The 18,653-nt window shown below is 46.1% G+C and overlaps 1 protein-coding gene across 1 annotated transcript in view; it reads left to right on the top strand.

The window, feature by feature from the left end:
• Positions 1–17,071, top strand: part of LOC139052590 (uncharacterized) — a 239,935-nt gene extending 222,864 nt beyond the window's left edge. Inside the window, exons 5-7 of the mRNA XM_070529674.1 lie at positions 2,399–2,449; positions 7,420–7,545; positions 16,869–17,071. Coding sequence (XP_070385775.1) covers positions 2,399–2,449; positions 7,420–7,545; positions 16,869–17,071 — 380 coding nt within the window. The remainder of the gene's footprint in view (positions 1–2,398; positions 2,450–7,419; positions 7,546–16,868) is intronic.
• Positions 17,072–18,653: the final 1,582 nt, after the last annotated feature.

Below are 18,653 nucleotides of genomic sequence, written 5' to 3'. Positions count from 1 at the left end.
TCAGCAGGACACCACGGATCTATCTCCGTTGGATTTCGGCCGCGACGCTGCCGACATCTCTGCTTTAATGCCGCAGATAAAGGACTTCATCCATCAGGAAGTGGCACGCCAACTCTCTCTGGCAAACAGGACACCCAAGCCGTCGACAACCTTGGCTCCCTCGCTTCACCACGTCCTTCAGACACAAGATGCCGCGGCGCTGCCATCAGCCCCTCCTCCGCAGCCTGCAGCTGGACCGCTAACTTACGCTGACGTTGTCGCCCGGCCTTACGCTCCTCCGGCTCCTGATGCCTACCGGGCCACTGGCACCTTCATGTGCCGCCGCCACCTTCACGCCCGATGGTCGTCCTTTACTCGGCCGCTGGAGCCCCTATCGTCAACCCGTGGCGTACATCTGACAACCGGCCAATATGCTATTTCTGCCATTTTCCGGGCCACGTAGCACGATTATGCCGCCGTCGCAGCCCCCGTTTACCTAACAGTGGGGGCGCCTCAAGCTACAGGCCTGCTCGAATTCCGCGTCAGGACCCATCTAGCCTTCCTCCGGACTCATCTTACAGTCGCCTCCATTTCGACGCACGCCGGTCACCTATCCCACGTCACCGATCCATTTCCCCCGATGGTTCGCCGACCCAGCCCAGCCTGAGAGGAAAACTAACAGTCGCAGTTCCAGGGGCAAGAACTGCGTACTACATTTGTACTAGTAAAAGTACCCTCCCCCCATTACATAGAGAAGTTATCTTGGGTTGCCCCCCCCCTCTCGAAAAAAAAACAACCTGCGTACGTGCCTGGCGATTATAATACTGATATTGTGAGGACATTCCATCCAACGTTGGCGGTAATTCTGGGTGGAATTACGCACGAAAGGAGGCCGTCTACAGACAGCTAAATTATGTCTTATTATTACAAACCTCTCCGTATCTTGCTGATGTGGAAAATTAAAGAGAAAAATTCATCGCATTTACAAAAGGAAGCATTGACAAGGCAATTCAAGATCAACTAACCGGATAGTTCAAGTTTTATAGTTTAGAGTTCAGTATCTTACCGCTCAAGAGCACGTGTACAGGAAATTGCGAGATCTTATGAACTAAACGGACAACGCAACGAGCTATGGAAAGAAGAATGATAGGGGTAACGTTAAGGGATAAGAATAGAGTGATTGGGTGAGGGAACAATCGCGAGGTAATGACATCTTAGTTGAAATCAAGAAAAAGAAATGGGCATGGGCAGGACATGTAATGAGAAGGGAAGATAACCGATGGTCATTAAGGGTTACGGACTAGTTTCCGAGGAAGGGAAGTGCAGCAGTGGACGACAGAAAGTTAGGTGGGCAGATGAAATTAAGAAGTTTGCGGGGACAATATGGCCACAATTAGCACATGACTGGGGTAGTTGGAGAAGTATGAGAGAGGCCTTTGCCCAGCAGTGGGCATAACCAGGCTGATTATGATGATGATGATGATGATGATGATAATAATGATGATGATAAACTAAGCATGAGCTCAGCGAAAAAGGTGGTCGAGCATTCAGCCCACATCTTAGAACTTCCATAATTTGATTTTATTACCAAAAGCAAAAAAGCTAGTACAATGAAAAGAATGGCATGCAGGGGTGCAAGTATTCTAGTGTATTCCCGTTATATTCACTTTATATTAACGCCTTATAATGGTAGAACCAATGTCTTTATGTCTTCCTTTTTCCCTCGAACAGTAACGGAATGGAACAGCCTACCCTATAACAAACTTCTCAGCACTGACTCAACAGCGTCTATTACTATTTAATTTTATTGCTTGTTCTCACGAAATCTCGTTTCAATTTGTATCATTGTCCAATATTTATTCATTTGCGCGTTGCAGTAATTTTGAATTAGGCACTCTGTTTTTTTCTGTTACATTTCCTGTGCCTTGAAATTTTGCTTGTGAAACAGTGTTTCAATTTGTATCTGCCATTCTCTGTGCATTATTTAGAGGTGCTTTACTCATTATGCGACTGTAGTTTCTATTACATTTTTCCGGAGCTTTCTTTTTTTTACTCCTTTGCCAATCTATTGTGTTTTCTTTTTTTGTATGTACCCTTCCCCTCCTGCCTGGGCCTTCTAAGGCCTGCAGTATTCTTAAATAAATAAATAAAATAAATATACGACCATTTTCAGGCTTACCAGACATCATCAGCGTATATAAGGTGGTCTTTGAGAATGCGAATTAAAATGCAAAGTTTTCTAAAGTTGCTTCGAAAAGCGAGCCTGTTATACACTCATATACGTTCTTTATTTTTTTCGAAAATCTGTATCCATATTATAAAAATGAATAAATATTTTGAGCGAGTTCCTCACAAAAACAGTCGCCTGAATTCTTTCAAAAGCTTTTACTAGCCGTGCGACTTTTTTTTCTTTTTACAGAATGCCGTAGTTTTCCGCAGAACGATATTGAACAATGCAGAAGATTTGAAGGCAAGTACCCATAAATATTATATTTATCTTTGTGTGCATAAATATTATATTTACATTTCTTTCTTTATAAAAAAAGCTGAAGGTTTATCTGCCTAGTGTTTACCTAAAAGTGGTTTAGCTGCCTAGGTTTATCTGCCTAGTGTTTATTTTCTCGGTTCTACAAGAGTTTTTTCATGATTTTTGTTGCTTGATCTTTACCGTCGCTTTCAATTCGAATAACGGAAACTGTTGTAAAATGTGGTATCAAACCACCGCGTCATGTGCGCGCTGTCAATGCGCAGGCGCCAAGTTCTTTTTCTATGTTCACTCCTCCTTTTCCCTTTCTCCTTTTACTTTATACGTGCATTAAACACTTGTGCGTTGTTCTCGGTTAACCACTGGGTCGTCAACGTCTCCCTTCTTACATGACGGCAGCTACGCTGCCGCTGCTATGTTACAGTGGTGACGAGCCAGGAAGGCACCCACGCAGTCAAGGTAGAACCGAACGCTAAGTACCCGGAGACAGCCGTACCGCTGACCACGATGGCCTCCTACATGCTTGCTAACTTCGACGACGTCGCAGATAAGTGGAAGCCTTACCTCATCAAAGTGGAAGCGTATTTTCAAGCTAATGCCATTTCGGATTCTATTAAGAAGAGGGCACTTCTAGTGGCTGCATTTAGCATGTCGACGGTCCAAATCCTAATGGGATGGATAGCACCTGCAATGCACAATGCCCTAAGCTATGACGAAGTAGTCTGGGTGTTAAATGACCATTATGACCCAAGCTCAACGAAATCGCTGAACGTTTCCAGTTTTTCAACCGCTGTCAGTGTGAGAATGAATCCATTCGTGAATTTTTCGTCGCATAGCTGACAATTGCAATTTTGGCGACTCCCTGAGCAGGCTACTTCGAGACAGAATTGCCTATAGCGTGCGTTTAAGGGCTATGCAAAAGCAACTTCTCTCAAAGGAGGAATTAACGCTGGAGGAAGTGGAGTCGATAGCAATAGCCGCTGAAACTGCCGAAACAGATGCCAGGACAATGGCCGTAGACGTACCGCCTGTGCGTCAAGTGGAAGCACATCGCATGCTACCATCGAGATCAAGCACGGAAAGTGCAGGGCGAGCGGAGTGCGGAAGGTGTGGCAGTTTTACACACGATAGCAACAGCTGTCGATGGGCTAAAGCCCTATGTTACTCTTATGGTCAGAGGGGTCACTTGGCAAAAATGTGTCGCAGCTGCAATCGTAACGGTGTTCCCAGCAATCGGCGAGTCCATCACGCGAAAGCCTTGGCGTTGGAAGACGCCGTTTCAGAAGAGGACAACAGGGATAGTGAGCAAACCTGCAGGTTGGCGTCAGCAAGGAAGAATGCTCTTGAGCCACCAATTCGATGAACGTTTAGTTGGGGAGGCGTGGATTTATCCATGGAAGGAGATACTGGTTCCCCGGTGTGTGTAATATCGCGACAGCTTTTTGATAAACACCGCAAATGCTGGCCAAGCTTGAAACTTTCACATGTGAAGCTATCCTACTACAATGGAAGAATGCCGATGGTGGGCGAGCTTCAACTTTTTGTGAAATACTGCGATATTTGTGTTAGCTGTCCCCTTGCCCTGCTGGACTGCCCCGGACCAAGCTTGTGCGGCGGAGACCTACTAACGCTCCTGGAACAAGCGGGCGTTCCAGAACTACAAGTGACGGGTGAAGGCGAAGCCATGGCGAATCAAGTGGACTGTCACAAGATCCATGCCATTCGCGACACATACCAGGAAGTTTTCTCGGTAACCTTGGGGTTGATCAAGGGATCACCAGCCAGCCTTCTGCTGAAGGGCGACGCTCTTCCCAAATTCTGTAAGGCGAGACCTATTCGATATGCTCTACGTGACAAGGTATCGCACGAATTTGACCGGTTAGTGTCGCTGGGTGTTATATCCCCAGTCAAGCGTTCGAATTGGGCGGCGCCCATTGTACCCGTTCTGAAGAAAGATGGCTCGGTGAGAATTTGCGGTGCTTTTAAAGCTACTCTAAATCCTGCTTGCGCCACGGAGCAGTACCAACTGCCGATAATTCAAGATATCTTTCCGTCATTAGGAGGATGCCAGTTGTTCAGTACACTCGACTTGCGGGATGCTTATAACCAGGTGCTTTTGAACGAGGACTCTAGGAAGCTTTGGTTATTAACACTCACAAAGGCCTGTTTTGTTACAATAGGCTTCCGTTCGGCATTTCCTCGGCTCCCGCAATTTTCCAAAGAAAACTTGAGACCATACTGCCTGGGTTACCAGGCGTTCAGGCTTACTTGGATGACGTTCTAGTCGCGGAAACGGTTGAATACTGCGGACCTCGATTGCAAATTGTGTTAGAACGGTTCAGAAAACACGGCGTGAAGTTCACATACGACAAGTGTAAATTTAGCAAGCCATCTGTCACTTACTTTGGGCATTGTATTGATCATACCAGCCTTCACCCAACTGAGAAGAATGTAGATGCTATAATGAATGCCCCCAGTGTCGAAAACCTAAGTGAGCTACGTTCGTTCCTTGGGATGATCTCGTTCTATTCAAAGTTTTTGCCGAATATGTCAGATACATTGTTCCCATTGTACCAGTTGCTAGAAAAAAACGCGTGCTGGCAGTGGAAGTTATCACAGGAATCTGCATTTCGGAAGGCAAAGCAACATCTTAAGGACGCCGAGGTCCTTGTGCATTTTGATCCGTCGAGGCAATTGAAGTTGGAATGCGACGCATCTGCTCGTGGTATAGGCGCTGTTCTTTTTCACACCATTGGATGCACCAACAGACCAGTCGGGTTCCGTTGAAGAACCCTGACAAAAGCCGAAATAAATTATTCTCAATTAGAACGTGAAGTACTGGCACTTGTTTTTGGGGTGACTAAGTTCTGGGATTACCTTTTAGGTCGGGAGTTCGTCCTGGGTAGCGACCACCAGCCACTTCTAGGACTGCTGAGGCCGGACCGCCAGACGCCTGCCATGGCTGCAGCTCGCATCCAACGCTGGGCCATCTACCTGGGAGGCTACCATTACAAGCTCGAATATGCTCCGGGAAGGCTGCTACTGAATGCGGATGCACAGAGCAGACTGCCCCTGCCCGGCTCCGATCTCGTTACGGAACCCTACCCTGAAGAGTACGCATTTTGTTTTAGAAGCCCGGATGAAGGGATACTCACAACATGTGAGCTGAAGGAGCTGACCGCCAATGACTCAACCTTAGCTCGCGTAAAGCAAAACGTGTTACACGGGTGGCCGAAAGGCACAGAACGACTTGACCCTTCCTTGGTCCCCTTTCCTGATCGCAAGTTGGAGCTATCCCTTGCTCACGACCTCGCCTATTCGGGACACCGTGTCGTCATACCTGTGGCAGCACGTAAGCGCTAGCAAGAATTATTGCATGAAACGCATCAGGGGTCCTCGACAATGAAAACAGTTGCGCGGTCCTTGTTTTGGTGGCCAGGAATAGACCGCGAAGTAGAGCTCACGGTAGCGCAATGCGAGAATGGCATTGCCAATTTGCCTATGCCACCAGCTGCCCCACCGTTAAACTGGCCTCAAACGCAGGAGAGATGGTCGCGGGTTCACGTCGACTTTGCAGGAGCAATAGAAGGTAAAATGGTTCTTGTGGTAGTAGATTCCCACACTAAGTGGATAGAAGCAGTGCCACTGAACCAGGCTACTTCGGCAACGACCATGGACTGCCTACGGGATATATTTAGCCATTTAGGGGTACCAAGAACCCTCGTATCTGACAATGGAACACAGTTCACTAGCCAAGAATTTGCAACCATTGCCGACAGGAACAACATTACACACCTAAGAACCGCCCCCTATCACCCGCACTCAAACGGAGCGGCGGAGAGGGCAGTAAGGACAATCAAGGATGGTCTCCGGAAGATCAGACGCGGAAAGCTGGAGCATAACCTTATGCGTTTTCTGCTTAATTACAGGATTCCCCAGAAAACCGCAAAATCACTATTGGAAATGCTGCTGGGGTACCAGATACGATCGCGCCTGGACACCTGCTTCCCGGTGGCAACTGTGTCTAATTCTATAAAGGAAAACGACGAATGGTTGCTTCCAGCGGACTGTAGTGTACGTGTCCGCAACTACGGGTCAAATGGTAAATGGATACCAGCACGGGTAACAGCGACATCGGGAGGACGGGTGGTCACAGTGGAGACTCCTCAAGCAATCGTGCGGCGTCACATCGACCAAGTGCGCACTCGTACCGAATCTGCTCCACATGAATTTCCACGAACCGACCCAGGCTCGATGAGCAGAGACAGTACTCAGAGCGCACCATCACTGTACCAAGAGCCATCCGCGAGCCCCGACGACGCGGGAGAATCTTCACCCCAAGAAGTGTTTCGAGACATGGACCACCAGGTACCTGTTCCAACACTCGTGGCATCCGCGGCAGACCAAGTAGCGATGTAACCTGTTCGATGCTCCACAATATCCCGCAAGCCAGTGCAGCGTTTTTAAGAGGGAAGAAGTGTTGTAAAATGTGGTATCAAACCGCCGCGTCATGTGCACGCTGTCAATGCGCAGGCTCCAATTTCTTTTTCCATGTTCACTCCTCCTTTTCCCTTTCCACTTTTACTTTATACATGCAATAAACATGTGTGCGTTGTTCTCGGCTAACCACTGGGTCGTCAACGTCTCCCTTCTTACATGACGGCAGCTACGATGCCGCTGCTATGTTATAGAAACATTTACCATTTTAACACAAATATTCGAAATTCAGAGGACTTTAACGTTACGATGGCAGCCTGTACCTCGATAGAAGGGCCACCATAGCAATCGCAAAGTGTCAGGGCAAGCTTGCAATGACAAGACGGGCATGCCTTCCTGCAGTTAAAATACAGCATAACTCAGAATCGTTTCATTCAATGCCCGCAGTATTCTTAACAAGGTTACTGAATTAGAATGTCTGTTGCTGTCTGAGTGACCGCACGTCATTTGCATTACAGAAACATGGCTCTACAGGGCTATTTCTTGCGACTGCATTATCCCACCTGGCTACACAATGTTCAGGTGGGATCGGGACTCTCTTGGTGGTGGTGTGGCCATTATTGTTACATCATCGCTGACAGCCTGTACGGTTATGTGTCACATGTCGGATTCGGTGTGGTGTAAAATCATGTTTTCTGGCATGTCGTACCGCATAGGAGTCGTTTATAGGCCGCCAACTACTTCACCTGATTTTCTAGATATGTTAAGTACGTTTCTTTGCTCACATGTAAACAGGAACACCAGGCAAATAATGACTGGTGATTTTTAGCTTGCCACATATCAATTGGGAACTTATTTCGCCTGGAAATGCAGAAATTTCTAGTGCCGCAAAATTATTGGCTATCACATTTTTTCATAACCTAAAGCAAATAGTGAAGGAAAACAAACGTATAACGTCCCAATCGCAGTCATTGCTTGATTTGGTGTTCCTTTCCCATAAAGTAGGCGATTATGAAATGGCAGTCACCGGTGGTATATCTGATCACAAAATCATTTTGCTGGATGTGCTTACTTGTACACCACCACCTACAAAACCTACTGTACGTGGTGAAGTCAAAGACTATGCTAAGGCCGATGATACGTGTATTCTAGATTATTTAGAAAAGTGTTTCAACGAATTTGAAAATGTCTCCGAGGTCGAAACAGTGGAAGATTTGTGGCAGCGCTTTCATGCTATTATTAAAGCCTGCATAGATCAGTTTGTTCCGACCCGACTCAAGAAAACGAAGCGGAGTAACACATGGATAACTAGGGATATTGTTCACGCGAAACGGAAATTAAAAAGGCTGCGCAAAGGAAAAGCAGATCCTAGGGAAATACACGCAGTACGTCAGAGTATAAAGGCTTTGTTACTCAGTTCGAAGCAAATATTATTTAATCGGACTGTAAGAGATTTTCTTAAGATTTCCCCAGAAAAAGTTTGGCGTTATTTAGACCGCAGAAAGGAAAAAAATGAAGTAAATGACGGTAGGAAATGTTCTAGTAGAAGAAAAAGGTGTTATCGCTGATGGATTAAATAAATATTTCCAATCAGTATTCACGTGCAGTGATTGACCATTTTCAGTAGATGATGGGGCATCTTTCAGCAAAAGTTCCATGGACGCTATCAACTTTACTCAGAGGGGAGTATTCCAGCAGTTGCTAGAGTTAGAAAGAAGGCTTCTGGGCCAGACGGAAAACCTACTGGCTTTTTGAAAAGGTATGCTGAGGGGATATCATTGTATTTGGTAACTGTTTTTCAGAAATCACTATGCACCCATTCCGTGCCACAGGACTGGCGTTGTGCTGTAGTTATCCCCATATTTAAAAGTGGCAATCGTACTCTAATGAATAACTACCATCCTCTATCCCTTACGTCAGTTTGCTGCAAGGTTATGGAACACGTCAGAGCAAAACATATAATTATCTTCCTAGAATCAAATGGCCTCCTTTGCGCATGTCAGCATGGGTTCCGACGGGGACTTTCCACAGTAACACAGCTCATTGAGGCCTTACACGATTTTTCCAAAGCTATGGACAACCTTGAACAAATGGATGTTATATGCGGTCATTTTGCCAAAACCTTTGATAAGGTTTGCCATCGTAAATTACTTTTAAAACTGTACAAAGCAGGTATAAATGGCGACGTTCTAAAATGGATTGAAAATTATTTAACTAACCGCAAGCAGGCAGTTCGCGTTGATGGTTCCGAGGCTGGTTTTGTAGATGTATACTCAGGAGTACCACAGGGGTCCGTGTTAGGGCCAACACTTTTTCTGCTTTACATCAATGATGTAGCAACCGCTTTAGATAGTTCTGCTAAAACTCTTTGCAGATGACTGATTGATTTTTGCGACGGTATCTTGTTTAGAGGATCAGATTAAGCTCAACCGAAACCTTCAGGCATTTGGGAGTTGGTGTTACAAGTGGGAAATGCGAATTAATTTTGATGAGACTACGTACACGCATATCACTGCAAAAAAGAATATTGTTACTTTTCAGTACGATATTCAAGGCTACAATCTAGTTAATGTTCCTTGTTTCAAATATCTTGGTGTCTCTATTTCGCATGATTTAAAATGGCACAATCAAGTAGAAAGAGTGTGCTCTGCGGCACAGAAAAAATTGGGTTTTTTAAGAGCAAAACTGGGGAGGGCAACAAAAGTTGTTAAACTGCTGGCTTATAGATTTCTTATTCGACCATCCCTACAATATGCGTTAGTAACATGGGCGCCCCATCAAAAGGTAATGTGGGCCAAAATAGAGAAGGTGCAACGCCAGGCGGTGCGCTTTATTTGTTCGAAATGTAGAAGGAGAGACTCAGTTTTGTCGATGTTAAAGTCTTGCGGTCTTGATTTATTGGGAGATCAGTGCAAGAAGCAGAGAGTAAAAACGTTATTTCAAATAATTCACGGCGAAATAAAAGTAATAAAGATTTGTATTTAAAACCTCCAGGCAGACTGAGCTGCCGCTCAAATCATAGTTAAGCTATTCAACCGTACTTGTCCCCAACCAATGCCGTTCGTTGTTCGTTCTTCCCAGTGTCAATAGAGCTGTGGAACAAGCTGCCTGCAGAAATTGTTCGCAGTTCTGATACTGCATTGTTTACAAATGCAATCAAGGTTCTTTACTAAAACTGTACCATGTGGATATTGTAAAGTGTTTTCTTTTTTTCTCTTTTTCCTTTTTTTCTGTTTGTGTGCGTACGGCACCTGGTTGAACATTTGCATATATGTCTTCCAGTCTGTATATCGTATCTTGTATTGTATCCGTAGGACACTGTAGTGCATGTGCATATTTGTTTTGTATCTGGCTGTCTTGTATGAACGTATATGTAACATCCCTCCCTGTTATGACCCTCAACTGAGGGTTGACAGTATTTCTAAACAAATAAAATAAATAAAAGATCACTGAAAGGTCGACCGAAATCCATACTTCACTTTTTGGAATTGACGCCACATTCACTGTGTTTGTTACTAGTGTTAGTTACGATGGTGCATTACCCTGCGACCTTTTGCGCTTCAAATAACTTTATTCGCAAGGTTAAGGCGGAGCAGCGTGCTCGGTATCACTGGCGCTTCAAAGACGAGTAATTTTGATGGCCGAGGAGCTACAACACTCGGCCGCGGCTCAGCGGCTACGCGCCAATGAGTTGAAGTTGAAAATTGGTAGTAACGCATGGCTAACACAGTTCCAAACAGCCAAATCAATGGTCACCTGCACTTTCAGTATCATGTACCCCAGAAATAGTCATAAAGGATGACAAAAGGTTCCAATGACTCGGCAGCCAGATTGGTGAGACAATGAAAAACGCAAATAAATGCATATACGAAACACCGATTACCTCAATTTCGCAGGTAAAATGTTATTAAAATAGCACGAGAATTTTGCAGAATGAAATACATAAAGGTTGCATAAAAATTGGGACAAAGCAGTAACTGAAACACGGAGGGAGCTACAGCCCCCGCGTTGAAAAAAGTGACGAGGAAAGTGATATATATGCATATTTAAGCTCACAATTTTCGCTTCAACGCATAGAAAAAGAACGCCTGCACTTAGAGCATAAAAAAGGTTCATGTTCCTGGAGAATGCAGCACAGTACAAAGAAACGTCATGAGAACCGTAAAGTAGATCTTGTCACGAATGCTTGCAACCTACAATCAGGCATGTGCAATGTCATGCCTTGAATGGATGAAATTTATAAATCTCACACACATAGGAAGTTACCATAACTTTTATTGGCTTCCTCAGGGGCTCCTTGAAGTTGAACTAGAAAAATGTACTCAGTGTTAAAAGCAAAGAGAACATAAGACCCTACAGCGTTCTTCCTGAAATAAACAGTGCCAATAACTTCATGTATCAATTATATGGACACTACGCCCATTGGGTGTACATTTATATTTGACGACCGCCCAAACAGAGAAGAGAAGGATGAATTAAGTTAGGAACACACATGAATGCTGGCTCAACTAGAAGTTTATTCGTGAATTCCGAGATGTTAGACACACTGGCCAACCTCACAGAAAAAAAGCCATGGATGCGCAGCAGAAACAGCCCGGCACAACAATAAAGGACCGAAATACGTCCTGTACAATAAACATGTGCGTCAAAAACTAACAAAAACGTGAAAACTGAGAGGTTTGTCCTGTAAGTGATATTAACGAGCAGTACTGCAGTAACTCTTTCCCACAAAGGGTCACATAAATCTTTCTTGCGAATATTTCTTCGTGATCAATAAATAATGCTTCCATAAGTCCTCCTGTGTTCTGATCTTTGTGGTGAAATAATCGTTCTTTCTGCTCTACACCGCCACACCAGAGGAGTTCCAGAAGCAATATTTATTGATCACAAACGAAACAAATGCATAGCCAAGTTATCTGTTGCCTTTAGTGGGAAAATTTGCCGTTCTCAATAGAGTATTTCTCGTTGGGTAGTATCACTTTTGGGACAAACTTTCGCTTTTTCGAAAGATTTGTCCGATAGTTGTCGTTTTTCACGCACGTTTATTCTGCATGACATGGCTTTTTCACATTTTTTTCTTGTCGCACGTGGCTGTTTTTGCCACGCATGCACGGATTTTTACCTTTGTCAAGTTGACCAGTGTGTTTAATACCTCTGTCATCAAAAGTAAACTTTTAGTTGAGCTTTGCTCGTGTGTGCTCCTACCTATTTCGTCGTCCGCCTCTGTTCGTGCTGCTGTTTACGGTACGCACGTATCACTTGATTAGGCTGGTAAACATTCCCACAAACAAAAGTAAATGCCTCCCCTCAAAAGGTAGCCCGGCCTTCAGTACTAAACGCCAGAGCAAATCAAAAGTAAGCCTTCACAGCGTCCATGCGGCAACTAGTACACCACAGAGCGGCACAAAAAATAGTTGAAAATGCCATTTGATGGAGAGTGGCAACAGAGATGCGAGCTTGCCACATCACATCAGCCAGATATCAACGGGTGTCTCTTGCACGACGCCAATTTTCTTTCGGCATAGAACACTTTAGCACCTGGGAATTTGCTGCATGCATAACCTGTGAGAAGGGAATGTGGACAGAAAATGAGATTACGCGGATTAAGAATATGCCATACACTGCACATAACTACGCACGAAACAGAAGTACACACTATACTGGCAAGTAAAAATTTGCGACTTTTTACGAGTGCCACCGAGAAAAGCAAGAAATGCGTTGCTACGGTAAATGTTAGCTAAAACACGCACTGCGATGTTTCACAGCGGGGAAAAATATTCCCGGCTCTCTCGCAGAACCAAAGACCACGCGACAGTGCATAGCCGATACCAAGCAGATATCGAATCTTTGGGTAGAAGTTCAGCAAAGGAATGACCTAAAGATAGGCCGAAAGCGATGCGAGCGTGAGCGCGCCTGTACGAGTGAGAACATGTACTTCTTTGAAGGTAGCCGCTCCGGCGTGGCTGCGATCATCCCGCGCGATTTGTGTGAAGAACGTCGCGTGCACGCCCTTGCGCGTTTTGCGCGGCAGCATCGGCGCAGTGAGCTAGCTTCATGCACGCGTCATTCTTCATCGCGCAAACGGTGCTCGAGTGCCACGCTTAGCTCGAGGCGACAACGCGCCGATTGGCGCTGCTTTCGCTTCTGGAAGCAACGCACATTTGGATCGGTCCAACTCAAAGAGGCAGCAGAGAACTGTGGCATGTTTCGGTTAACGCCTATTAAAATTGTAAAGTACGCCTTCAACGGCAACCCGCCACGCTAGATAAAGATGCTTACTGCGTTAGTTTTGGCGGTGATAGGAGATAAGGTGAGCCCGTCGGCGGCTGTGTCCTTTGCCGACGTCGTCGCCACACCTCTGTTCATTTGCGCTGTGTATCCGTGTACAGTCACCGTGCGGAGTCTGTGGCTAATCGGTTGGCCGTTCTCCGCAAATCCCAAAGAGGCGAAATATATTTTGTAGTGCGCCGCATCATTAGCCGCAACCTAAATCGAGGCGCGCTTAAGCGCTACGGCACAAAAGGGAATCGCACTTACCGTATGGTATACGATGAGCCACTACGGAAAAAAAATAATTCTGATGTTCCATGTGCCAAACCAACGATCTGATTATGAGGCACGTCGTAGGTGGGGACTGCGTATTATTTTGGCTTCCTGCAAATTTTTACGTGTATACAATGCACAATGCACGAGCGTTTTTGCATTCCGCTCCTTTGGAATGCGGCCGCTGCAGGGCGGTCGCCATAGTTGCTACGGCGGCTGCCATAGTTACGAAATGCGTAAGTGTGAAGTGCAACACTGCCTTCCGGTACGAGTGTGGTACAAGCGTAGCACAGCTGCACACCTGTTGCACACCTGCTGCACAATTATTTGTCGCGGTTCGCCTAAGCTCATAGTGCCTGCTTAAATACCTTGAAAGGCAGCGCGCCTCTCACGTATCGGAACGCGATAACAAGCGCTTAGACGGCCCATGTGAGCCCCCATGAAAGATGACGTGGCCACTGTACAGAATTATCACTGCGCAGAGAAGCCGGTCCTGATGGTCCAATTGTGTTTTCTCATACAAATGAAGGAAACGTTATTAGACGTGAACAAAATGAAATGATGTAATTTTACGCACATGGGACGCCGCTGCCTCTACACCTACCATTGTTTCAAGCGAAGTGACGGCGGCAGCGAGAGTTAGTATCGCGCGCATTTGCTCCGGGGCATGCCGTTTGCTTGAAGAAAGTAAACGGTGTGCTTAGCATCTCACGCTCGTCAATGTCAAAAGAGAAAAAAAAGGCTATGTGCCCAAGAAAACGAGATTACTTACCTATCTTCAGAAGTGCGGCTGCGACTGTTTCGGGGTGCCTTCTCTTCAGCAGGCATCATGACCTCTGCCGCGCAACTCATCAAAACAACCAGGCTCGCAAATCAGTAGAAGACTAGTACCTGCGGGAGCCAACCACTTCAATGGATAAACGTCCCACTTATCGTCGTTAAAGCATTTCACTGAAATTTGCGTCATGATGTCCGAAAAGAAAAAAAAGTTTTTTCATCAAAAAGCGCGAGGCGTCAACCACCACACATCTGCAACCAAATAACTGAGTCCGAAAGCCGTTCACAGCTTCACTATCGTATTCAGTTATAAAACCTTTCAAACACAAAATAACGGCACTTAAAAACCACTAATTAATTAGCAAGAATTTTTCATCAACTAACCTTCACAAATTTTTAAGAAAAACCTAACTTGTAGCGTAAACAATACGTACTACGACCGAAAAATGCGACTACGAAACTACCGGTAACCATGTGTACTGTTGCAAAAGTGTGCGCAAAACGAAGCTCGGTTGCACCCGCTTGCGCGCACACATACACACCCGAACGCTACCTTGAAGTTTGTCGCGCCACCTAGAAATAAACATTACTACTAGTTTTGCTATTTTTACAAAAATAAAGCTTCTAAAATAGTTTGTAGCGCCTTTGCAGATGACGAGGTGACAAGTAAGGTATGATAAGGTTCTGTTTCCTGTGTTTCTTTCATTTCCCTTTGGTGTTCTTAACTGAACATACAAGACCTGCAGGCTTCGGAGATGAGAAGACGACAGTTCGGCGAGGCTCAAATAAATCGCGTGCTTTTTGCAAGGCGAGAGACGCGAGCAGCCGCAGATACAGCGATTAGCTGTGATACTGTTGCGGCCGCTGTTGAATCCTAAGCTCTTTGAAATCAATGGTTATAGCGGCTGCGTGCTGCGATCTCAAAGCGCGGTCGTTCTTTGATCTCTAGTACCACGGACATTGGATAAAAAACTATACTGGCTTTACGGACGGAGGGTACGTCACAGGAAATTCGAAGACCTCACCCATGTATGTTTGTAGCGTGTGCGTGCTTGCATCCTACAGTTTTCACAGCGCGTTCGATGCTCGAAGGTAGCGTCGTCGCCTGTCGGCACCTGTCTTGTCGCCGGCCGCGCTGCCGCCGTGTCTACTTTTGGGCAACCCCACATGCGCGCAGTCACCGTGCTTGCGAGTGCGTTTCGCATTCTTCTGCTCCCCGAAACGTGCTCATTTCGGATCGTACCAATGAATATGTCATCTAGTGTATGTTAAAACTACGATGGAATTTGTACATCGGCGAAGAAATAAATCGTTATGAACTTGGGCGGTCATGAATCTAGTCTAAGGTTGCCGTTTTTACGTAGCGAAAATGGCTACGAAAGTGGGGCGGTCCCGGAGATACGCGCTACAAAGCGCCAGCTGTAGCGGCAGCACCAGGAAGCGACACGCGGCGCACGCGCCAAGCATTTCAGAGCTTACTGGCTTTCGAATGAGAGGAGTGTACGCGTGCTCGTGGCCTATTGGTTAGAGTACCGAGCTCGACGGCCGACGTTCAATTCCACCCCATCGGTCACACGATGCCCGGCAGGGATAAAATTAACAACAACACCCTCCATAACCTGGATGATGGGGCGACGGAGAGTTTACTAAAGTATATACATGAAAGCTCGGAGACCGGCAGTATACCGGCTTCCTGGAAGCACGTGGACGTAATGATGATCCCGAAACCCGGCAAGTCCATCAATCTACAGAACCTGCGTCCGATCTCTCTCACGTCATTCGCGGGAAACCTCTTCGAGCACATGGTCCACAATCGTCTCTCGCCCTACCTGAAAGAAGGTGGGCACCTGCCGAACACTATGTTTGGTTTCCGGCCTAACCTCTTCACCCAGGACATTCTACTTCAGCCTAAAGAAGAAGTCATCGACGGCCTCAGTACATTCCGCAAGAGTGCCATCCTGGCACTCGACGTGAAGGGAGCCTTCGACAACGTCTCACACGAAGCAGTGCTAAACAGCCTACAAGATACCAACTGCGGACGGCGGACATACAACTACGTCCGGGACTTCCTGACGGGTAGAACGGCGACCATAGGCCTGGGGAATCTCAGGACCAAGAAGCCCCAAATACCACAGAAAGGAACCCCCCAGGGGTCGGTGACCTCCCCGTTGCTGTTCAATATAGCGATGAGGGGATTGCCGAACCTCTTGGAAAACATCAGGGGTTTCCGTCACGCAATGTATGCAGACGACCTGACCATGTGGACGTGCACGGGATCGGCGGGCGAACAACAAGACGCCCTGCAGGAAGCTATCGACAGGACCGAGCAGTATCTACACCGCTGCGGTCTTTCATGCGTGCCGGAAAAGTCGGAGCTCCTGATCCTCAAAAAGAGGACAAGAGGGCGGCCTCCGCAGGAGACACTTGACCCAACGTTGACACTAAATGGAGTCAACATACCCAAGGTGGACACACTCCGTATTCTGGGCCTCACTCTCCAGAAGGACGGTGCTGGTCTCGCCGCCATTAAAAAACTGCAAGCGACAGTTACCCAAGTCGCGCACATGATGCGAAGAGTGACAAACAAAAAGCTCGGCCTGAAAGAGCAGGACACAATCAGATTAATACAAGCCCTGATAATCAGCAGTCACCCACGGCCCCCCGTACCTGGGTCTCAAGAACAGCGAGAGAGACAAATTGAACGCCCTAATACGAAAGACCTACAAGCTGGCACTGGGGCTTCCACCGATGACGTCGACGGAGAAGCTGCTCAGCCTGGGCATCCACAATACTTGGGCAGAACTAGTAGAGGCCCACAAGACGAGCCAGATAGAGCGACTCAAGCTGTGAACTTTCATATGAACTTTCATATGCTACTTTCTTATAAAGCTCTGCAACTTTGATGTACACCCTTATCTAATGCCTTCGGGCCCTTAAGGTTGAATATATCAATGAATGATTGAAGTCCAAACAAGGAAAGCTCGCTCCTCTTCGAATTCGACGACAAGCGAACTCGTTTCCAAATTACTTCCATTCATTAAGGTACATTTCTCTTTCCGTTATTCTCAGGTTATATTCATGGTGCAATTTTTTCTTAGTTTGCGAAGTGAAAGGCCGATCTTGTCATCCCATCCGCGGTGCGTTTTATTCGAGCATCCTAAGTGCAGGCGAGCCCGTTCCTTCTTCTTGAATCGAATAGCAAGCTTCACTTAGGAAAGAAGCGAAATGCTATCTACAAAAATATCTTGCAGCATTCAAACCTTTTCTTCAACTTAGCAAACATACAGAGCTGCCTCCCTTCAAATTCCTAGTTTTAAAGCACAAGCAGATCTGCGAAACTTATTCAGTTAGATGTAACCTGTTTTATTGCCATAGCAAGTATATGGACAATCAAGTTGCATTTCTGCCGTCGGCGTCAACGTGGCCATCGCCGTGCGGTATTGTTTAAAGTCCAAGGTGATAAAATATTTGCCATGCGCTGTATGCTCTATCTGTAATCTAAAACGTGCAACGGTTTAACAGGCAATTGCCCACGCAACGGTGGAAAGCACACAGTAAGCGCACCGTCTTCCGCCGCACACAGGGCTCCGCGGGAACGTAAAAAGGAGGGGTGCATTCCAATTACTGAAAACTCTCATGTGTACCTGTCATACGCGGCTCCTACATACGATATTATAGGATGTTTGCCTCATATCCCACGTGTTATTGTGAGAGCCTCGTATTCCATGTGTGAATACGAGAGCTTCGTATCCCAGGTATGACTACGAGCGTCTCTTAACCCACATATGCGCGGTCATACGAGGTCCTCGTGTCCAATATTTGCAATGCATCACTATGCGAGCGCGTTGAATCCCTTTCATGCAATACCAAACGCAAGTATTGGGTTTCTTGTCCTGCACAGCGAATATATGTTATTTGCAGGCTTGATATCTCACGCCGCACCTCTAGCATGAGACCCCCTTGTAATGGTATAAACCGAGCAAAAAAGCGAAGAAGTAAGAAAGAACTCCATACGCGTGCACGCACAGCTTGTACGCAGTGACTTCAAGAACACCCCAACGAACAGGCCTTCAAGTGCATAAGAAATAGGTATTAGAAGAAAGGGCTTTTGTGCTATCAGGGAATTCAGATTCGTAATACAAATAGCAGAGAAAAAAACGCCCTGATACGTAAAGGCACACTGCACGCAGTCACTCCAAAAATGCCCTTACAGACACTTGCTGAAATGTATTAGAAACACATTTTAGAGGAAGGTACTCTTGCGCTAGTTGGTTACTTATACACGTGAAAGAGTTTGCAGAGAAAAAATAGACCCTCAAAGAAACAAGCACAACGTGTACGCACTCACTCCAAAAATAGCTCCATACACCTTCGCTCAAATGTGTTCAAATGATATGTTAGAAGGAAGTTGCTCTAGAGCTCATTGGGAGCG

This window comes from Dermacentor albipictus, unplaced genomic scaffold, assembly GCF_038994185.2.
Source record: "Dermacentor albipictus isolate Rhodes 1998 colony unplaced genomic scaffold, USDA_Dalb.pri_finalv2 scaffold_27, whole genome shotgun sequence".
Taxonomy (NCBI): domain Eukaryota; kingdom Metazoa; phylum Arthropoda; class Arachnida; order Ixodida; family Ixodidae; genus Dermacentor; species Dermacentor albipictus.
This window is presented reverse-complemented; position numbering and strand designations above follow the sequence as displayed.